Below are 23,217 nucleotides of genomic sequence, written 5' to 3' on the forward strand. Positions count from 1 at the left end.
TTGGCCATCTCTACTATACACTGGAGCATTCACTCCCCCGACAGTTATCTTGGCCATCTCTCCTATACACAGCAGCACTCACTCCCCCGACAGTTATCTTGGCCATCTCTACTATACACTGGAGCACTCACTCCCCCGACAGTTATCTTGGCCATCTCTCCTATACACTGGAGCACTCACTCCCCCGACAGTTATCTTGGCCATCTCTCCTATACACTGGAGCACTCACTCCCCCGACAGTTATCTTGGCCATCTCTCCTATACACTGGAGCACTCACTCCCCCGACAGTTATCTTGGCCATCTCTCCTATAGACAGGAGCACTCACTCCCCCGACAGTTATCTTGGCCATCTCTCCTATACACTGGAGCACTCACTCCCCCGACAGTTATCTTGGCCATCTCTCCTATACACTGGAGCACTCACTCCCCCGACAGTTATCTTGGCCATCTCTCCTATACACAAGAGCACTCACTCCCCCGACAGTTATCTTGGCCATCTCTCCTATACACTGGAGCACTCACTCCCCCGACAGCCATCTTGGCCATCTCTCCTATACACAGGAGCACTCACTCCCCCGACAGTTATCTTGGCCATCTCTCCTCAACACAGGAGCGCTCACTCGGCCGACAGTTATCTTGGCCATCTCTCCTATACACAGGAGCACTCGCTCAGCCGACAGCCATCTTGGCCGTCTCTACCATACACAGGAGCACTCGCTTGGCCGACAGCCATCTTGGCCGTATCTACCATACACAGCAGCACTAGCTCGGCCAACAGCCATTTTGGCCGTCTCTATCATACACAGGAGCACTCACTTGGCCGACAGCCATCTTGGCCGTCTCTACCATACACAGGAGCACTCGCTTGGCCGACAGCCATCTTGGCCGTATCTACCATACACAGCAGCACTAGCTCGGCCAACAGCCATCTTGGCCGTCTCTACCATACACAGGAGCACTCGCTTGGCCGACAGTTATCTTGGTCATCTCTCCCATACACAGGAGCACTCACTCCCCCGACAGTTATCTTGGTCATCTCTACCATACACAGGAGCACTCGCTCGGCCGACAGTTATCTTGGCTGTCTCTACCATACACAGGAGCACTCACTCGGCCGACCGTTCTCTTGGCTGTCTCTACCATACACAGGAGCGCACGCTCGGCAGAGCGCTCCTGTATCCTCTATGTGAAATGTCAGCAGGCAGCGTATCTCTGGGATATTAATGCTATCTGAAGTCCGAGATCGGACATGTATGATCGACATCTCTCGCGACAATCAATCGGCCGGCTCCCCCATGCACGATAGACTGTCAGGCTGATTAAAGGCCCCCATACACATCTCAGTAATGTCGGCCTAGTCTGTTGATGTCATAGCTCCACTGTACTGTTCTTAGGCTGGTGAGGTCACAGCTCCACTGTACTGTTCTTAGGCTGGTGATGTCACAGCTCCCCTTTAATGTTCTTAGGTTGGTGATGTCACTTCCTATGGAAGGATTTAGGAAATCAGACCATAATGTAGCCAGCATCCTGAATATCTTTATTAAATCCCCTCCCCAAAATCTTCTACACTCAATGTCACACAGTGCCTTGTGACTAAGGGCGCTAGCCAGGTCCCTAGAACTAGGATAGCTCTAGTCTATCCATGTCTCCAGGATTACTCCTGAAGGTGGAGACGTTGGGTTCTCGTACCTTGCTATGCTCCTAAATCATCCCTTATCTGTCCCCTCCCCCACCCAGGGAGATGGTAAGCCAAAGTGTATAGGAACACACTAACCAAACAAGGGAAGAAGGACAGGGATAAATGAAAATATCAACCATACAAAATACACTCACCAAACAACAGAGTGAAACACAGGAGAGTTAAGGAAGGAAAAACCAAATAGGAAAGTATGAGGATGTGCACACAAACAAAACTCCAAGCAACAATCTCCTAAAATATCTTCAAACGCCAACTCCAACCAGGAACTACACCTCCAACTCCAGAACCAGGCAGTAAGAACGAACACTGGCAATCCCTAACTGCCAAAGATGAGTATATATAGCAGAGGGGAATGGCCAACACTGAACAGCCGAGACAATCTAGCTGTTATGCACACGCCCGGGCTAAGCGGCGTGTGCGTGTGATTGTAGTGATTCCACTGGACCGTGCCGGAGAGTGAATGCCTGGAGGGGCGTGACTAAGTATTCACCCGATCCGACCAGGGTCGCACGACGGCATACGACGCCAGTGCACCAAGGAGGAACCGAGCAGAGGGACCAGGTGCTACTCCAGGACAGACCCCGGACACGGCTGTTGACCCACACAGGGGAATACAGGAACAGGCTGGTAGGCTGGCACACAGACTGGTGGGTATAGGCAGGCACGACTGGTATGCAGGCAGGCGGGTATGCAGGCAGGGAGGTAAAGGCAAGCACAGCTAGAGTGCAGACAGGGAGGCACTAGCAGGTAGGAACACAGGCGGGATAGGACCCAGTACACACCGGGACTCAGGAACAATACAGGCAGAGGGTTACAGGCAAGCACAGCTAGAGTGCAGACAAGGCTGAGCAGGGCAGGACAGGACTGCCGGAGCAGCGGGCAGAAGCAGGGCAGGACAGGACTGCCGGAGCAGCGGGCAGAAGCAGGGCAGGACAGGACTGCCAGAGCAGCGGGCAGAAGCAGGGCAGGACAGGACTCTGTTCACACGGAACAGACAGGAAGGGAAAGACAGAGCCAGACACCCACAGGGTACTTGCAGTGAAGTAGCGAGTGGACCACAAACTCACAAACGGGAGTACAGAGACAACAGGCAGGAGTTAGGTACGAGTTCAGACTCTGCAGAAAAAGGAAGGGAACGGACATAGAGGCAAAACAGGTAAAGGATAGGAGAGAGTTCAGACTGGAACTGAGTGTACGGAGGAGACCGACACTGCAGCGGGATACAGGAGCGGGTCTGGGAATACTGCCCCCAGAGAGGCGGGACGAACAGGCAAGGAGCGAGTTCAGACAGGACAGACAAGATACAGGAGCGGGTCTAGGTAATCGGCCCCTAGAAGGCGGGAGGAACAGGCTAGGAGCGTGTTCAGACAGGACAGACCAGAGAACACAAAAAGGACACAGTTCAGACACGGGAGCTGATACCGCAAAGCAGGAGACATACAGGACTCAGTTCAGACACGGGAGCTGAAACCGCAAAGCAGGAGACATACAGGACTCAGTTCAGACACGGGAGCTGATACCGCAAAGCAGGAGACATACAGGACACAGTTCAGACAGGCCTGGAAATACAGCCTCCAGGAAAGGCAGACAAGGAAACAAAGACGGGACCTGGCACCTTCAGAGTGCAAGCACACACTGAAGGAAACACTATGCTCAGGCCGGGATAGAAGGGAGCTGCTGAACTATATACCAAGTGTCAGACAGCAATAGGCTGAGGACGCACAAGGGGTGTGACCCACAGCAGGTACAAAAAGCAGGAAGTGATCGGGCGCCGCCCTTAAGCAGCAGAGACAGACACAAACAGACAGCATGGAGGGAAGCCAGAGAGACACTCTGGACAGGAGATCAAGTGCGCTCTCCTGCACAGTAGGAGACGGACCACCACGCAAGGACGCCGCCAGGTATGCTACACTATTTAGGAAAGCTCCAGGAGCTGAACGGATTAACCCTTGCACTGCTAGCTAGGAAAAAAAAATTCTATATTTAATAAGATGGAAACCAGACATCGTTGTCTTCTGGCTCCTCTGTCGCAGTAACCCCCGTGACACTCAGATGACGAAACCCCAAATATTGTGCCTACTAAGCGGTGCGATCACTGATCGAAGTGACATCTCTACAGCGTAAGGGGTTTCTTATGATGGTATTATTATGATTGCCTGCAGCTGGAGTAGAGAAGGTGTGTGGAAGAGCCCCATGGCGGGACCCTTATCGATGCGGTTAAAGAGGCTCACTCCTCATGATTGTTCATCCCGCTAGACCTATATGTTGGAGGTAATGGATATAGAAGCCTGTAACTGATGGCAGGCTGCTGTCCTTGCAGATGAGAGTTCCTGCTGGCTGCCGTTATATGGAAGCGTCTGCTGCCGCCTTACTGCACAGCCGGATTGTATGAATCAGGACATGATGTCCGGTGATTTGCATATCCAGGTAATCTACCTGATAATGTGTACGGTTACTCTGCGGTAATGCCACGTCCCATGACTGAATGCAAACCATAACCGGTGACTGTTTCAGACGCGGGGACAGAAGTGCTGGCAGCGGATGTTCTGTGTGTTAAACGGTTGTCGGCTGCTCTGCTACCGAGAAAAATGTCAAACGGGCCCTAAAACCGAACCTGAAATGACAGTGTCTGTGAATAAGGTAGGACTATCTGTATTACACCTGTGATATTACACGGGGGGAGCGTCTGTATTACACCTGTGATATTACACTGGGGGGCGTCTGTATTACACCTGTGATATTACACGGGGGGGGTGTCTGTATTACACCTGTGATATTACATGGGGGAGAGTCTGTATTACACCTGTGATATTACACGGGGGGGTGTCTGTATTACACCTGTGATATTACACGGGGGACTATCTGTATTACACCTGTGATATTACATTGGGGGGTGTCTGTATTACACCTGTGATATTACACGGGGGGAGTGTCTGTATTACACCTGTGATATTACACGGGGGGAGTGTCTGTATTACACCTGTGATATTACACGGGGGGACTATCTGTATTACACCTGTGATATTACACGGGGGGAGCGTCCGCATTACCCCTGTGATATTACATGGGGGGGAGTGTCTGTATTACACCTGTGATATTACACGGGGGGAGTGTCTGTATTACACCTGTGATATTACACGGGGGGGTGTCTGTATTACACCTGTGATATTACACGGGGGACTATCTGTATTACACCTGTGATATTACACGGGGGGAGCGTCCGCATTACCCCTGTGATATTACATGGGGGGGGAGTGTCTGTATTACACGTGTGATATTACACGGGGGAGTGTCTGTATTACACCTGTGATATTACACGGGGGGAGCGTCCGCATTACCCCTGTGATATTACACGGGAGAGTGTCTGTATTACCCCTGTGATATTACACGGGGAGAGTGTCTGTACTACACCTGTGATATTACACGGGAGAGTGTCTGTATTACCCCTGTGATATTACACGGGGAGAGTGTCTGTATTACACCTGTGATATTACACGGGGGGGGCGTCTGTATTACACCTGTGATATTACACGGGGGGAGCGTCTGTATTACACCTGTGATATTACACGGGAGAGTGTCTGTATTACCCCTGTGATATTACACGGGGGGGGCGTCTGTATTACTCCTGTGATATTACACGGGGAGAGTGTCTGTATTACACCTGTGATATTACACGGGGGGGGCGTCTGTATTACTCCTGTGATATTACACGGGGGGAGTGTCTGTATTACACCTGTGATATTACACGGGGGGAGCGTCTGTATTACACCTGTGATATTACACGGGAGAGTGTCTGTATTACACCTGTGATATTACACGGGGAGAGTGTCTGTATTACACCTGTTATATTACACGGGGAGAGTGTCTGTATTACCCCTGTGATATTACACGGGAGAGTGTCTGTATTACACCTGTGATATTACACGGGAGAGTGTCTGTATTACACCTGTGATGTTACACGGGGAGAGTGTCTGTATTACACCTGTGATATTACACGGGGGGAGCGTCTGTATTACACCTGTGATATTACACGGGGGACTGTCTGTATTACACGTGTGATATTATATGGGGGGTGTGAGGCAGTGACTGGGATCGTATACGAGGGACGTTATATGTCCCCCAGAATGTGTACAGAGACCTATTAAATCCATTGGAGTGCATTGCAGTCAGACACAGCTGCGGCTGCAATGCAGGAATGAAGGTGAGCATTGACCTAGTGGGCTATCTGGCTAAGGCAGATTAGTAAAACCCGGCAGGGCCTTCATTTCTGGAGGAGGCTACAGGAGGCAGTGGGGCGGCCTCCTCCCTCCAACCCGGGTTTTCCAGTGGCTCTTACCACAGCTCCTTTATAAACCCTGCACTAAGGATTAGTGTTGTTCAGTGTTGGGACCTGCTAGGAGCACAGCAGGGAAGCTCAGCAGGATGGAGGGAGGCTGAACCACCGCCTGGGAAGCCTCTGCACCTGTCAGGCTCTGAGCGGCCCGACGCAGCAGTTGCCCACGGGAACCATTGTGTATGGACTGATGTTAACCCGGCTGCGAACCGGAGGACTGTCCTGTTTTACCCGTGAGTTGCTGAATAAAAGCTGTTTATGTTGGACTTGCTCGGGTTACGGCACGGTGTGAATGCGGGCATTGTGACTGAGTCATACCTCACCGGCAGCTGCATGACCACAATCCGGCCGGCCACCTTTCAGCCCAACCCCGTGGACAAAATGGAGGAGCTGTTAAGGCAATTGGTCCTCACGCAGCGGCAGCAGCAGGAGCAGTTCAAGCCGCAGCAGGAGCACACCAATGAGCTGATCGTGCAGCAGCTCACAGCCCTGCGGGAGACGCCGACGGCACCAGCCCCGGAACGTCGAGAGGCCCGGGACAAGGTTCGCTCAGCATTGAGGACGATGGGCCCGGAGGACTTCCTGTCCATCTACGAACGTAAAGCTGAGCGGGAAAACCTACCGGCCGGCCAGTGGGCAGAAGTGGTGGCTCCGTTTTTGGTCGGCGATGCCCTGAAGGCCTACTTCGACCTCAGTCAGGAGGACGCCCAGGACTACCAGAGGCTCAAAGGTCCTTGCCCAACTGGGGGTCAATACATACGTGAGGGCTCAGCGCGTATTTTCATGGGCCTATGTGGAGACCCAACCCGCCCGGTCTCAGGCTTATGACCTCCTGCAGCTGGTAAAGAGGTGGCCCTAGCCTGAGTCTTTGACTCCAGCCCAGATGGTGGAGAGGGCAGTGGTCGACCGGCTGGTGAGGACTCTGCCGGCCGCTATCCAACGTTGGGTGGGGCAACGGGACCCTGGCACCCTCGACCAGGTGATCAGCCTGATCGAGCGCTACTCGGCCACTCAGGACGTTATCCGGGACTCTGCCCCCTCGCGGCTGTCACGCCGATCCCTGCCAACCCAGGAACCGGGAAAGGGGTCGCATCTCTCTGCTGAGGACAGTCAGCACTGTACCCGTGCTGAAGGGGTACCCCGGAGTGAGAGTGGCAGGAGGCCGGTTCCCTCCAAAACAGTCATAAGACTTAACAGTACCTCCACCATTAGGTGCTGGCAGTGTCAGGGGCCGGGACATGTGGTTGCTAACTGCCCCCTGACTATGGAGCCCATGGACTGCGGGTATAACCGCCGGGTCTCAATGTTCGCCCAGACCGTCTGCACTGCGAGTGCCGACCCCTCGGACAGTGAACCTCAACTGTGCCAGGTACTGGTTAATGGGTACCCCACGGAGGCCCTCCTAGACTCGGGGAGCCTAGTGACTTTGGTACATGGGTCGCTGGTGGCAGGAGACAACCCGAGTGGACGAGATGTTTTATGTTGCCACATGGCGTGGACAAAACTATGTGGAGGTGGTGGTAAAAACTTTTCCCTATGGGGCTGTGTTGGGAAGAGACTTGCCCCTGTTCTGGACTCTGTGGAAAAACAAAATCCACTCTCCCCCGGTAAAATTTGTTACAGGCGCTGTACCCGACGAACCCGAGTCAGGGGTACCTGCTGTAGGGGTGTCCAACCTAGGGACAGAGTGTGACCCCCGGATAGGTCTCCCCTAGAGGTGCTACCAGGAGAGGTCGAGGAGACCCCATCGATCCCCGAGCTGGAAGTGTCCCAGGGCATGTCTGGGATGGCTCAGCTACAGGATCCCACCCTGGCTCAGGCGCGGGAAAGGGTCGTAGAGGTAAACGGCGTAGCCCAACAGCCCGGTGCAGATACTGAATTTCCACGCATGGTGGTCAACGGTGAGTTGCTCTATAGGATAGATAAGATCAGGGACGAGGTCGTGGAACAGTTAGTGGTACCCCAGTCGTACTGTCGGGCAGTTCTGGAGATGGCACACTCACACCTGCTGGGTGGACACTTAGGGGTTAAAAAGACGCAATAACTTATCTTGTAGCGGTTCTTTTGGCCTAGGATTTATGCGGAGGTGCAAAAGTGCTGCGAATCCTGCCCCGAATGTCAGTTGACCACACCCACTGCAGGTTTCCGTAGCCCATTGGTACCCCTGCCAGTGATAGAGGTACCTTTTGAACGGATTGCAATGGACTTGGTAGTGCCCATTGTAAAATCCGCTCGTGGTCACCAACAAATACTTGTGGTCGCCGACTATGCCACCCGGTACCCGGAGGCTATACCGCTACGCCACACCTCGGCAAAACTGATTGCACGGGAGCTGTTTGCCATGTTCTGTCGCCTCGGACTACCTAAGGAGGTCCTGACGGATCAAGGGACCCCTTTTATGTCCAAGGTGACTAAGGAACTGTGCAAACTGCTAAAAATAAAAAAATTGCGCACCTCGGTGTACCACCCTCAAACCGATGGGCTAGTAGAACGGTTCAATAGAACCCTCAAGTCCATGTTAAAAAAAGGTGGTTTCTAAGGACGGAAGGGATTGGGACATGTTGTTACCCTATCTGATGTTCGCTGTCCGTGAGGTACCCCAGGCTTCCACAGGGTTCTCTCCCTTTGAGTTATTGTACGGCAGACACCCTAGGGGTCTGATGGACGTAGCCAAAGAGACGTGGGAACAAGAGCCGACTCCACATAGGAGTATAATTGAACACGTGGCTAGTATGCAGGACCGGATCGCAGCGGTCATGCCCATCGTGAAAGACCATCTGTTAGATGCCCAGGCAGCCCAGAGGCGCACATATAATAAAAGAGCCAGAGTCAGGTCTTTTAACAAGGGCGATTGGGTGTTAGTACTGCTACCCACAGCCGAGAGTAAGCTCATGGCCAAGTGGCAAGGGCCATATGAGGTTCGAGAAGAAGTGGGAGAGGTAAATTACCGGGTGTATCACCCCGGAAGGAGGAAACCTGAGCAGCTTTATCATGTAAACCTGCTAAAGCCTTGGAAAGATCGAGAGTTTTCGGCGAAGGAAAAGACCACCTTCATAACTTCGGAGGGTCTATACCACTATGTTGTCTTACCTTTTGGGTTACATGGGGCCCCGGCCACATTCCAGAGGTTGATGGACATTGTGCTCAAGCCTCATCAGGAGTACGCGTCCGCGTCTCTAGATTACATTATCATCTTTAGCACCGACTGGCATACGCACCTATCACAGGTACAAGCAGTGCTGGACTCTCTTAGAGCCACGGGGTTAATGGCAAACCCCAAAAATGTGCGATAGGCCTAGAGGAAGCCTGATATTTGGGATATGTGGTTGGCCGAGCATTAATCAAGCCCCAAATCAATAAAGTTGAGGCCATTAAAAACTGGCCTAAACCGTTAAGTACAAAACAGGTGAGGGCGTTCCTTGGCATCCTTGGGTATTACCGCCGGTTTATACCTAATTTTGCGGGGAGAACGGCGGCCCTGACCGATCTCTTGAAAGGAAAAAAATCGGTAATGGTTCGGTGGAACCCTCAGGCAGAAGAAGCCTTTCAGTCCATGAAGTTGGCCCTGTGTGGACAGCCGGTCCTCATCAGCCCCAACTTCAAGGAATCCTTCATTGTACAGACAGATGCCTCGGAGGTAGGCCTAGGGGCGGTATTGTCACAAAAAGTGAGTGGTGAAGAGCACCCGGACACCTACTTGAGTAGAAAACTTATCCCGGGAGAGAAAAACTATAGCATGGTAGAGAAGGAGTGTTTGGCTATTAAGTGAGCCTTGGAATCACTACGTTATTATTTACTCGGACGTCAGTTCCGCTTGGTGACGGACCACTCACCCTTGGTATGGATGAGGAACGCCAAGGAGAGGAATGCCCGAGTCACCAGGTGGTTCCTGTCACTGCAAAATTTCAGTTTCTCTGTGGAACATCACCCTGGGAAGCCTCTGCACCTGTCAGGCTCTGAGAGGCCCGGCGCGGCCGTTGCCCACGACAACCGTTGTTTATGGACTCACATTAACCCGGCTGCGAACCGGAGGACTGTCCTGTTTACCCGTGAGTTGCTGAATAAAGCTGTTTATGTTGGACTTGCTTGGGTCACTGCCTTACAGCTTGGAGTGTCTGTATTACACCTGTGATATTACACGGAGGAGTGTCTGTATTACACCTGTGATATTACACGGAGGCAGTGCCTGTAGTACACCTGTGATATTACACGGGGGGAGTGTCTGTATTACACCTGTGATATTACACGGGGGGAGTGTCTGTATTACACCTGTGATATTACACGGAGGAGCGTCTCTGTTACACCTGTGATATTACACGGGGGGAGTGTCTGTATTACACCTGTGATATTACACGGGGGGAGTGTCTGTATTACACCTGTGATATTACACGGAGGAGCGTCTGTATTACACCTGTGATATTACACGGGGGGAGTGTCTGTATTACACCTGTGACATTACACGGGGGGAGTGTCTGTATTACACCTGTGATATTACACGGAGGCAGTGCCTGTATTACACCTGTGATATTACACGGGGGGAGCGTCTGTATTACACCTGTGATATTACACGGGGGGAGTGTCTGTATTACACCTGTGATATTACACGGAGGAGCGTCTGTGTTACACCTGTGATATTACACGGGGGGAGTGTCTGTATTACACCTGTGATATTACACGGGGGGAGTGTCTGTATTACACCTGTGATATTACACGGGGGGAGTGTCTGTATTACTCCTGTGATATTACACGGGGGGAGTGTCTGTATTACACCTGTGATATTACACGGGGGGAGTGTCTGTATTACACCTGTGACATTACACGGGGGGAGTGTCTGTATTACACCTGTGATATTACACGGGGGGAGTGTCTGTATTACACCTGTGACATTACACGGGGGGAGTGTCTGTATTACACGGGGGAGTGTCTGTATTACACCTGTGATATTACACGGGGGGAGTGTCTGTATTACACCTGTGATATTACACGGGGGAGTGTCTGTATTACACCTGTGATATTACACGGAGGAGTGTCTGTATTACACCTGTGATGTTACACGGGGGAGTGTCTGTATTACACCTGTGATATTACACGGGGGAGTGTCTGTATTACACCTGTGATATTACACGGGGGAGTGTCTGTATTACACCTGTGATATTACACGGGGGAGCGTCTGTATTACACCTGTGATATTACATGGGGGGGAGCGTCTGTATTATACCTGTGATATTACACGGGGGGGAATGTCTGTATTACACCTGTGATATTACACGGGGGAGCGTCTGTGTTACACCTGTGATATTACACGGGGGAGCGTCTGTGTTACACCTGTGATATTACACTGGGGGGCGTCTGTATTATACCTGTGATATTACACGGGGGGGTGTCTGTATTACACCTGTGATATTACACGGGGGAGTGTCTGTATTACACCTGTGATATTACACGGGGGAGTGTCTGTATTACACCTGTGATATTACACTGGGGGGCGTCTGTATTACACCTGTGATATTACACGGGGGGCGTGTCTGTATTACACCTGTGATGTTACACGGGGGGAGTGTCTGTATTACACCTGTGATATTACACTGGGGGGAGTGTCTGTATTACACCTGTGATATTACACGGAGGAGTGTCTGTATTACACCTGTGATATTACACGGGGGGAGCGTCTGTATTACACCTGTGATATTACACGGGGGGAGCGTCTGTATTACACCTGTGATATTACACGGGGGGAGCGTCTGTATTACACCTGTGATATTACACCGGGGGAGCGTCTGTATTACACCTGTGATGTTACACGGGGGGAGCGTCTGTATTACACCTGTGATGTTACACGGGGGGAGCGTCTGTATTACACCTGTGATGTTACACGGGGGGTGCATCTGTATTACACCTGTTACGTTACCCGTGGGGAGCGTCTGTATTACACCTGTGATGTTACACGGGGGGAGCGTCTGTATTACACCTGTGATATTACACGGGGGGAGCGTCTGTATTACACCTGTGATATTACACGGGGGAGAGTCTGTATTACACCTGTGATATTACACGGGGGGAGCGTCTGTATTACACCTGTGATATTACACGGGGGGAGCGTCTGTATTACACCTGTGATATTACACGGGGGGAGCGTCTGTATTACACCTGTGATATTACACGGGGGGAGCGTCTGTATTACACCTGTGATATTACACGGGGGGAGCGTCTGTATTACACCTGTGATATTACACGGGGGAGTGTCTGTATTACACCTGTGATATTACACGGGGGAGTGTCTGTATTACACCTGTGATATTACACGGGGGGAGTGTCTGTATTACACCTGTGATATTACACGGGGGGAGTGTCTGTATTACACCTGTGATATTACACGGGGGGAGTGTCTGTATTACACCTGTGATATTACACCTGTGATGTTACACGGGGGGAGCGTCTGTATTACACCTGTGATATTACACGGGGGGAGCGTCTGTATTACACCTGTGATATTACACGGGGGGAGCGTCTGTATTACACCTGTGATATTACACGGGGGGAGCGTCTGTATTACACCTGTGATATTACACGGGGGGAGCGTCTGTATTACACCTGTGATATTACACGGGGGGAGTGTCTGTATTACACCTGTGATATTACACGGGGGAGTGTCTGTATTACACCTGTGATATTACACGGGGGAGTGTCTGTATTACACCTGTGATATTACACGGGGGGAGTGTCTGTATTACACCTGTGATATTACACGGGGGGAGTGTCTGTATTACACCTGTGATATTACACCTGTGATATTACATGGGGGGAGCGTCTGTATTACACCTGTGATATTACACGGGGGGAGCGTCTGTATTACACCTGTGATATTACACAGGGGAGTGTCTGTATTACACCTGTGATATTACACGGGGGGAGCGTCTGTATTACACCTGTGATATTACACGGGGGGAGTGTCTGTATTACACCTGTGATATTACGCGGGGGGAGTGTCTGTATTACACCTGTGATATTACACCTGTGATATTACACGGGGGGAGTGTCTGTATTACACCTGTGATATTACACCTGTGATATTACACGGGGGGAGTGTCTGTATTACACCTGTGATATTACACGGGGGGAGTGTCTGTATTACACCTGTGATATTACACGGGGGGAGCGTCTGTATTACACCTGTGATATTACACAGGGGAGTGTCTGTATTACACCTGTGATATTACACGGGGGGAGCGTCTGTATTACACCTGTGATATTACACGGGGAGTGTCTGTATTACACCTGTGATATTACACAGGGGAGTGTCTGTATTACACCTGTGATATTACACGGGGGGAGCGTCTGTATTACACCTGTGATATTACACGGGGAGTGTCTGTATTACACCTGTGATATTACACGGAGGAGCGTCTGTATTACACCTGTGATATTACACGGGGGGAGCGTCTGTATTACACCTGTGATATTACACGGGGGAGCGTCTGTATTACACCTGTGATATTCCACCTGTGATATTACACGGGGGGAGTGTCTGTATTACACCTGTGATATTACACGGGGAGTGTCTGTATTACACCTGTGATATTACACGGAGGAGCGTCTGTATTACACCTGTGATATTACACGGGGGGAGCGTCTGTATTACACCTGTGATATTACACGGGGGGAGCGTCTGTATTACACCTGTGATATTACACCTGTGATATTACACGGGGGGAGCGTCTGTATTACACCTGTGATATTACACCTGTGATATTACACGGGGGGAGCGTCTGTATTACACGTGTGATATGACAATATTACAGTCCCTGCGGTATTGATTTATGCTCTTGTCTTTAGGAGACTCGTATCCGCTGTTCAGATCGTGACAGTCAGAATATGGCGCACACGTTGTCTATCAGTAACCGCTATGGATGTGAAGAGGTGACTCACACCGCCAGAGCCGAGAGCCGGGATGATCTGCGCCGCTGGATGGAGGCCTTCTGGCAGCACTTCTATGACATGAGTATGTGTGCTCCTGGCTACGTAAATCTTTTTCTCGGCTGCTTCTGCCCTTCCTCTTCTTTCTGCCCTTCCTCTTCTCTTTCTTTCTGCCCTTCCTCCTCTTTCTTTCTGCCCTTCCTCTTCTTTCTTTCTGCCCTTCCTCTTCTCTTTCTTTCTGCCCTTCCTCTTCTCTTTCTTTCTGCCCTTCCTCTTCTCTTTCTTTCTGCCCTTCCTCTTCTTTCTTTCTGCCCTTCCTCTTCTTTCTTTCTGCCCTTCCTCTTCTTTCTGCCCTTCCTCTTCTTTCTGCCCTTCCTCTTCTCTTTGTTTCTGCCCTTCCTCTTCTCTTTGTTTCTGCCCTTCCTCTTGTTTCTGCCCTTCCTCTTCTTTCTGCCCTTCCTCTTCTCTTTGTTTCTGCCCTTCCTCTTCTCTTTGTTTCTGCCCTTCCTCTTCTCTTTGTTTCTGCCCTTCCTCTTCTTTCTGCCCTTCCTCTTCTTTCTTTCTGCCCTTCCTCTTCTCTTTCTTTCTGCCCTTCCTCTTCTTTCTTTCTGCCCTTCCTCTTCTTTCTTTCTGCCCTTCCTCTTCTTTCTTTCTGCCCTTCCTCTTCTCTTTCTTTCTGCCCTTCCTCTTCTCTTTCTTTCTGCCCTTCCTCTTCTTTCTGCCCTTCCTCTTCTCTTTCTTTCTGCCCTTCCTCTTCTCTTTCTTTCTGCCCTTCCTCTTCTTTCTTTCTGCCCTTCCTCTTCTTTCTTTCTGCCCTTCCTCTTCTTTCTTTCTGCCCTTCCTCTTCTTTCTTTCTGCCCTTCCTCTTCTCTTTCTTTCTGCCCTTCCTCTTCTTTCTGCCCTTCCTCTTCTCTTTCTTTCTGCCCTTCCTCTTCTTTGTTTCTGCCCTTCCTCTTCTCTTTCTTTCTGCCCTTCCTCTTCTCTTTCTTTCTGCCCTTCCTCTTCTCTTTCTTTCTGCCCTTCCTCTTCTCTTTGTTTCTGCCTTTCCTCTTCTCTTTGTTTCTGCCCTTCCTCTTCTCTTTGTTTCTGCCCTTCCTCTTCTCTTTGTTTCTGCCCTTCCTCTTCTCTTTCTTCCTGCCCTTCCTCTTCTCTTTCTTTCTGCCCTTCCTCTTCTCTTTCTTTCTGCCCTTCCTCTTCTCTTTGTTTCTGCCCTTCCTCTTCTCTTTGTTTCTGCCCTTCCTCTTCTCTTTGTTTCTGCCCTTCCTCTTCTTTCTTTCTGCCCTTCCTCTTCTCTTTCTTTCTGCCCTTCCTCTTCTCTTTCTTTCTGCCCTTCCTCTTCTCTTTCTTTCTGCCCTTCCTCTTCTCTTTCTTTCTGCCCTTCCTCTTCTCTTTCTTTCTGCCCTTCCTCTTCTTTGTTTCTGCCCTTCCTCTTCTCTTTCTTTCTGCCCTTCCTCTTCTCTTTCTTTCTGCCCTTCCTCTTCTCTTTCTTTCTGCCCTTCCTCTTCTCTTTCTTTCTGCCCTTCCTCTTCTCTTTCTTTCTGCCCTTCCTCTTCTCTTTGTTTCTGCCTTTCCTCTTCTCTTTCTTTCTGCCCTTCCTCTTCTTTGTTTCTGCCCTTCCTCTTCTTTGTTTCTGCCCTTCCTCTTCTCTTTCTTTCTGCCCTTCCTCTTCTCTTTCTTTCTGCCCTTCCTCTTCTCTTTCTTTCTGCCCTTCCTCTTCTCTTTCTTTCTGCCCTTCCTCTTCTCTTTCTTTCTGCCCTTCCTCTTCTCTTTCTTTCTGCCCTTCCTCTTCTCTTTCTTTCTGCCCTTCCTCTTCTCTTTGTTTCTGCCCTTCCTCTTCTCTTTCTTTCTGCCTTTCCTCTTCTCTTTCTTTCTGCCCTTCCTCTTCTCTTTCTTTCTGCCCTTTTCTCTGCCCCTTTTGTCCCTTTCTCATAGATTGTAAGTTTGTGAGCAGGGCCCTCACTCCTTTTGATATCTGTTGATTTAGGTGTTATTCTTTCTTTCTTGTCTGTACAAGTCCCCTCTAAAATGTAAAAGCTGCGAACTACGTTGGCGCTATACAAATATAACGTATTATTATTTTTCAGCTGCTCCTTCTCTTTCTCTGATGATTTTGTCCCTTTCTCACCTCCTTCTGTCCTTTCTCCTCTTTTTCTGTCTTTCTCCACTCCTGTCCCTTTCTCAGCTCATTCTTTCTCTTTCTCAGATGGCTTTGTCCTGTTCTTGGCTCCTTAAGTTCTTTCTACCAATTTTTCTGTCCTTTCTCTTCTTGCTGTCCCTTTATCGGCTCCTTCTTTCCCTTCCTCCTCTTTTTCTGTCCTTCCTCCTCTTTTTCTGTCCTTCCTCCTCTTTTTCTGCCCTTCCTCCTCTTTTTCTGCCCTTCCTCCTCTTTTTCTGTCCTTCCTCCTCTTTTTCTGTCCTTCCTCCTCTTTTTCTGTCCTTCCTCCTCTTTTTCTGTCCTTCCTCCTCTCTTTCTGTCCTTCCTCCTCTCTTTCTGTCCCTTCCTCCATTCCTTCTACCTCTTTCTCTTTCTGTCCTTTCTCCTCTCTTTGTGTCCCTTACTCAGCTCCTTCTGTCCCTTTCTCGGCTCCTTCAGTCCTTCCGCCTCTCTTTCTGTCCGTTCTCTAATTTTTCTGTCCTTTCTCTTTTTCTACGCCCTTTCTCAGCTCCTCCTTTCCCATGTCTCTTTCTCCGCTCCTTCTGTCCTTCCCTTTCTATGGTCAGCTGCTGCTATGCTCTGAGGTCTCCTTCTGTCCCTTTCTTTGCTCCTTCTGTCTCTTTCTCGGCTCCTCTTGTCCCTTTCTCTACTCCTTCTTTCCCATTCTCCCTTCCTTCTGTTTCTCAGCTCCTTCTCTTCATTTTCTCGGCTGCTTCTGTGCCCTTTCTCGGCTCCTCTGTCTTTCTCCATTCCTTCTGTCCTTCCCTGTCTGTGGTTGGCCGCTGCAATGCACTGAGGGTTCCTTCTGTCCCTTTCTCGGCTCCTTCTGTCCCTTTCTCTGCTCCTTCTGTTCTTTTTCCTCTTTTTCTGTCCCTTTCTCGGCTCCTTCTGTTCTTTTTCCTCTTTTTTCTATCCCTTTCTCAGCTACTTCTGTCTGTCTCTGTTCCTTCTGTCCTTTCTTGGCTCCTCCTCAGCTCCTCCTTTCTGTTTCTCCATTCCTTCTGCCTTTCTCCTGCTCCTTCTGTCCTTCCCCCGTCTGTGGTCGGCCCTTCTGCGGTCGGCCTCTGTAATGCACTGAGGTCTCCTGCTTGTCTTCTTCAGGTCAGTGGAAGCAGTGCTGCGATGACTTGATGAAAATAGAAACCCCCCCACCCAAGAGATCAGCAGCCGCCCTCACCAAACAGGGCTCCCTCTATCATGAGATGGGTGAGTACCTGGACACTGCGGTGCAGAGAGAGGGGTGGTGTGATGGAGGGCTGAGTGGTCTGAGTAGTAGTAGATGTAGTTGTGACTCCCTTACAGGGTATCCTCTGGTGTGAGTGCTGATGGCCTGCGGTCTCCTCTGTGACTAACCTCGTCTGTCTCTCACATTCGGAGTAACACTCTTTCTCTTGTCTCGGCATGCCTTGCATGGCGCCCTCCTTCCTCTGTCCCTGCCCTTCCTCTGCTCAGCTCTATCTGCTGCCCCTGCACCTAGTGATGAGGGGCTGCTCCTGCGGGATAACGCAATGTCTGCTGAAATCCAATCACTGCTGTGCACCTATTACACTGAAAGGTTTGTAAGACGATGCCCCCTGCACGTGTGGCCCCTAATGGACATCATGAGAGAGCCCGAGGTGCAGCTAGAACAATGTGGGTGCAACGGGATCTTTAGTCTTATGGGCAAAGTCATTGGCTGAGGAAGTCGAGGCAGAGTCCTGCACCCCAGGATTGTTCTTCTCCTTGATCATGGACTGTAGTTACGAAGTCTCCTTTTGTGATGGGTTGGGGGCTGGGTATATAACCATGTCCATGGCCACATAGGTCATGTAGATCCGTCCTCACCACCTTCTCGCTGGGACATTTTTACTAACCTTGTCCTTCTGCTCCTGCAGCTATTGAGGGCCTCGGCCCCATTCCTGACCTGCTTTCCCAGAGGATGAAGGAATTTGAGCTCCAGAGGGGTATAGATCCCCCACCATGGACGTCTTTCTTCCACAGTCCTTCCCCTGGACATACGACATGTTCTTCCTCCTCTGACTGTGACAGTCCTCCAGCCCAGACCTCCAAACACCGACCTCGAACACTTTCCCTCGATGCCAAACTAACGACCCTGAAGAACCGTGGCCTGAGATTGGCCGAGGGTCCGGCTGCTCATGGAGCTAGCGAGGAGAAAAGTCGTCGTCCGGAGGCGAGAAACAGCAGCAGCAGCAGCAGCAGTGGCAGCAGCACGCCCGACACAGAAAGAGGGTGTCCCACCCGCAAGAACATTAAGAGCCTGAAAACCAAACTAGACCCCCGAAACTGGCTCCAAAGTCAAGTGTGAGCTGTCCACAAACAAGCCCAAGAACTGTAGGAGAGGAGAGGCCAGATACCGCCATGTCTGACATCGGCATGGCTGCTGGGGTGACCTGCGGACTCCGGCATTGGGTGTAGCTGCCCCCTTCTCCTTGGTTGAGGTCGGGATTCTGTTGCTTCTGATATATACTAAGCTTGAATGAGATTAACACGGGGTCTGTGCACACCACTGCTGTGTCTGCCACTTTCACCAGTCAATGACCATGGGAGACAATGTAAGAACACTGCCTGTGCCATACTCTGAAACCTGGCTGCCCATGCCAGGCTGTGCAATATAGAAAGACGTCTTCAGGTGTTTCCATACATTGCCCCACAGCAGGGCCACACTGCAGATCTGATGTGCCTGACCCTACAAGTCCCAGGGCAACGCACTATAGCATGCCCATTATTTATATACCTTATATGTATGACCAGAGGAAGATATGAGACCCAAACCTGTCGCCTCCTACTGCGGGGAGAGTGGCCCGGAGCCTCCTATTGCGGGGAGAGTGGCCCGGAGCCGTCGCCTCCTACAGCATGGAGAGAGGCCCGGAGCCTCCTACTGCGGGGAGAGCGGCCCGGAGCCTCCTGTTGCGGGGAGAGCGGCCCGGAGCCTCCTACTGCGGGGAGAGCGGCCCGGAGCCTCCTACTGCGGGGAGAGCGGCCCGGAGCCTCCTACTGCGGGGAGAGCGGCCCGGAGCCTCCTACTGCGGGGAGAGCGGCCCGGAGCCTCCTACTGCGGGGAGAGCGGCCCGGAGCCTCCTACTGCGGGGAGAGCGGCCCGGAGCCGTCGCCTCCTACTGCGGGGAGAGCGGCCCGGAGCCGTCGCCTCCTACTGCGGGGAGAGCGGCCCGGAGCCGTCGTCTTCTACTGCGGGGAGAGCGGCCCGGTGTCATTCCTACTGCGGGGAGAGCGGCCCGGAGCCGTCGTCTTCTACTGCGGGGAGAGCGGCCCGGAGCCTCCTACTGCGGGGAGAGCGGCCCGGAGCCTCCTACTGCGGGGAGAGCGGCCCGGAGCCGTCGTCTTCTACTGCGGGGAGAGCGGCCCGGTGTCATTCCTACTGCGGGGAGAGCGGCCCGGAGCCGTCGTCTTCTACTGCGGGGAGAGCGGCCCGGAGCCTCCTACTGCGGGGAGAGCGGCCCGGTGTCATTCCTACTGTATGGAGAGCGGCCCGGAGCCTCCTACTGCGGGGAGAGCGGCCCGGAGCCTCCTACTGCGGGGAGAGCGGCCCGGAGCCTCCTACTGCGGGGAGAGCGTCCCGGAGCCGTCGTCTTCTACTGCGGGGAGAGCGGCCCGGAGCCTCCTACTGCGGGGAGAGCGGCCCGGAGCCGTCGTCTTCTACTGCGGGGAGAGCGGCCCGGAGCCGTCGTCTTCTACTGCGGGGAGAGCGGCCCGGAGCCGTCGTCTTCTACTGCGGGGAGAGCGGCCCGGTGTCATTCCTACTGCGGGGAGAGCGGCCCGGAGCCGTCGTCTTCTACTGCGGGGAGAGCGGCCCGGAGCCGTCGTCTTCTACTGCGGGGAGAGCGGCCCGGTGTCATTCCTACTGCGGGGAGAGCGGCCTGGAGCCGTCGTCTTCTACTGCGGGGAGAGCGGCCCGGTGTCATTCCTACTGCGGGGAGAGCGGCCTGGAGCCGTCGCCTCCTACTGCGGGGAGAGCGGCCCGGAGCCGTCGCCTCCTACTGCAGCCTGGTATAAGGTCTGGAACCGTCCTGCTCCAGGGAGAGCGGTATGATCATGGCGTTTGTGCCTCCTCACCCATGCTGAGCACTTTGATGCCGCTTATAGGAGGACTGTACCCGTCTTGGTCCTGGGCTCTTGGCGGGATGAAAGCTTTATCGTGGAAACAGCCTAACCAAATATCTACTAACAGAGTATTATATGTCAATAAATGGCGACCATGCAGCTGGTGCAGATTCTTTATGGCTGTTCGCTGTAGATGTTGGCGCTAGCGGCACATTACCCCCTTGTATGGCTGCTGTACTTCGCTCATACTTTTCCATTATGAAGCATCACTTCTCTTCTCCCTGGAGGAATCGATGCCCTCAGGCTTCCTTGGTTTGTCCTTCATCATTTATGGCGTCCCCCCCCCCCCCCCTACAAGGCTTCATGGACAGAGTCACAGAACTGGTGGCAGAGCTGCTATCAGTCACAAATGGGGATATAGTCGAGATCAAGGACATGGAGGTTCTCACATCACTCATCCAAGAACACGACAGTCAGCCGAGCAGCAGAGCGATGCCACACTGTGCATTTATTCATCTCTACCGGCAGATTATACATAATTAGTGATAGGATAGATAGATATATATATATATATGTGTGTGTGACATAGAACGTTTGGTCTCCAGAGAACTTATCCCAGAAGCAGCTCCGCGAAACATCAACAAAGCTTAGTGTGAACCAGCCACACCATACATGTGACCGTGCCATCCCCTCGTCCTGTGACCGTGCCATGCCCTCATCCCGTGACCGTGCCATAACTTCATCCCGTGACAGTGCCATGCCCTCGTCCCGTCACCGTGCCATGCCCTCGTCCCGTCACCGTGCCATCACTTCATCCTGTGACCGTGCCATCCCCTCGTCCTGTGACCGTGCCATCCCTTCGTCCTGTGACCGTGCCATGCCCTCGTCCTGTGACCGTGCCATGCCCTCGTCCTGTGACCGTGCCCTCGTCCTATCATCGCGCCATCCCCTCGTCCTATCACCATGCCATCCCCTCGTCCTATCACCATGCCATCCCCTCGTCCTATCACCATGCCATCCCCTCGTCCTGTGACAGTGCCATCCCTTCATCTCTACTTGCAGATTGTACAAGATTTGTGATAGGATAGATATATATATATATATATGTGTGTGTGACATAGAACGTTTGGTCTCCAGAGAACTTATCCCAGAAGCAGCTCCGCGAAACATCAACAAAGCTTAGTGTGAACCAGCCACACCGTACATGTGACCGTGCTATCCCCTTGCCCTACTACCGTGCCATCCCCTCATCCTGTGACCGTGCCATCCCCTTGCCCTACCACCGTGCCATCCCCTTGTCCTGTGACCGTGCCAAGTCCTCATCCTGTGACAAGCGCTCATCATGCGACTATTCCATCCGATCATCTGATTGTGTGGCAGCGCAAGCTTATCGTGTGACTGACCGTGCCAACCCATCATGTGACCATGCCATCCCCTCATCCTGTGACCATGCCATCCCCTCATCCTGTGATGTGCCAGCCCATCAAAGTGTGACAGTGATGGCATAATCGCATCATAAGTAGGTGGTACTAGCTCTTCATTATGTGGCAATGATAGTGCCACCCCCTTTAGCATGTAACCTTGAGATGTGCCGTGTCCTAATCATGTGATGCTGCCATTATAGTGCCAATTACTTTATGCCACCATGTGATGGTACCAGTTCCTTATCAGGTGACCGTGTGATGGTGCCATTAATCCATGTGATAAACAGACATTACATATTGAAAAAGACGGGGGTACAGAGTAAGATGGAGTGTTGATGGTAGAAGGTCCTGCTCTGATGTACAGATGCTGGCACTTTTGATAGGCGCAGCCCCCCAGAGTGTAAGACCTAAGGAGCACACATCATCATCATCGATTGAATGGGAGTAAATGACTAGAAATGTCTAAGACGTGAACATAAATTGGAGGCATCTTCTTGCTATGTACGTAGGGTTAACCCTAAGGTGTCTTTGACTAAAGGGGTCTTCTTGGTTAATAGGTGATGAAAAACTTGAGATCTTTTCTTGGTTGATAGATGTCAATAACATTAAGTATCTTGAATAGTTCCTAAAAACTAGAGCCATATTCTTGATTGATGATTGTCAATGTCTGGAGGGGTCTTTTTGGTTGATGGGTACTCTGTGATTAGAGGTGTCTACTAATTCATGAGGGCTCAATTAGTGAAGATGTTTTTTGGTCGATAGGTGTCGATGACTGGAGATCTTGTCTTGGTTAATAACCAGAAATGTCAGGATTGATGGGTGTCTATTATTGGAAATATCTTCTTCTTTGATGGCGGTCATTAACGAGATGCGTCTTTTTGACTAATGGGTCTGAAGGACTGTAGGTATCTTCTTGGTGGATGGATCTGAAGGACTGTAGGTGTCTTCTTGGTGGATGAATGTGAAGGACTGTAGGTGTCTTCTTGGTGGATGGATCTGAAAGACTGTAGGTGTCTTCTTGGTGGATGGATCTGAAAGACTGTAGGTGTCTTCTTGGTGGATGGATCTGAAAGACTGTAGGTGTCTTCTTGGTGGATGGATCTGAAAGACTGTAGGTGTCTTCTTGGTGGATGGATCTGAAAGACTGTAGGTGTCTTCTTGGTGGATGGATCTGAAAGACTGTAGGTGTCTTCTTCGTGGATGGATCTGAAAGACTGTAGGTATCTTCTTGGTGGATGGATCTGAAAGACTGTAGGTGTCTTCTTGGTGGATGGGTGTTCAGTGACTGCAAGCCTGTTCTTGACTGATATGTGACAGTGGCTGAAGATGTCTTCTGATTAATGGGTACCCAATTACTTAGGATGTTTAGTAAGTTGATGGGTGCTCAAAGACTTGAAATGTCTTCTTTGCGGACCGGGGCTAAACAACTGGAGGAGTCTTTTTGGTCACGGTAGAGGTGGTGATTCAGAGAGGTTTTCATGTTGTTAGATACTTGAAGCATCTATTTCATTGGTGATAACACCATCAATCTCACAGACAAACAATACTTGGAGCTTATTCTTAGGTGACTACGTCCGTTATAAGTCAAGAAATCTGTAATAAAAGAGAATTCACCAGTCAGTGCTTTGCCAC

General features: G+C 51.4%; 2 protein-coding genes across 6 annotated transcripts in view; one reads left to right on the forward strand and one right to left on the reverse strand.

The window, feature by feature from the left end:
• Window positions 1–20,320, forward strand: part of RTKN (rhotekin) — a 125,762-nt gene extending 105,442 nt beyond the window's left edge. For 3 of the 5 annotated variants that reach the window (XM_073650195.1, XM_073650180.1, XM_073650187.1), the window contains 5 exons: window positions 4,021–4,127; window positions 4,215–4,340; window positions 13,867–14,032; window positions 17,204–17,308; window positions 17,977–20,320. In XM_073650195.1, coding sequence (XP_073506296.1) covers window positions 4,021–4,127; window positions 4,215–4,340; window positions 13,867–14,032; window positions 17,204–17,308; window positions 17,977–18,407 — 935 coding nt within the window. In that variant the 3' untranslated portion in view covers window positions 18,408–20,320. Of the gene's footprint in view, window positions 1–4,020; window positions 4,128–4,214; window positions 4,341–13,866; window positions 14,033–17,203; window positions 17,309–17,554; window positions 17,658–17,976 lie in introns of all 5 variants that reach the window. The other 2 variants (XM_073650214.1, XM_073650205.1) reach the window with 1 other exon arrangement.
• Window positions 20,321–21,244: 924 nt separating this feature from the next.
• The window catches only part of LOC141164679 (uncharacterized), a 90,557-nt gene continuing 88,584 nt past the window's right edge, over window positions 21,245–23,217 (reverse strand). The window contains exon 12 of the mRNA XM_073650170.1: window positions 21,245–23,178. The gene's annotated coding sequence lies outside the window, so the exon portion shown is untranslated. The remainder of the gene's footprint in view (window positions 23,179–23,217) is intronic.

This window comes from Phyllobates terribilis, unplaced genomic scaffold (assembly GCF_046119375.1).
Source record: "Phyllobates terribilis strain yellow unplaced genomic scaffold, ASM4611937v1 Scaffold_1__5_contigs__length_1240528914, whole genome shotgun sequence".
Taxonomy (NCBI): Eukaryota; Metazoa; Chordata; class Amphibia; order Anura; family Dendrobatidae; genus Phyllobates; species Phyllobates terribilis.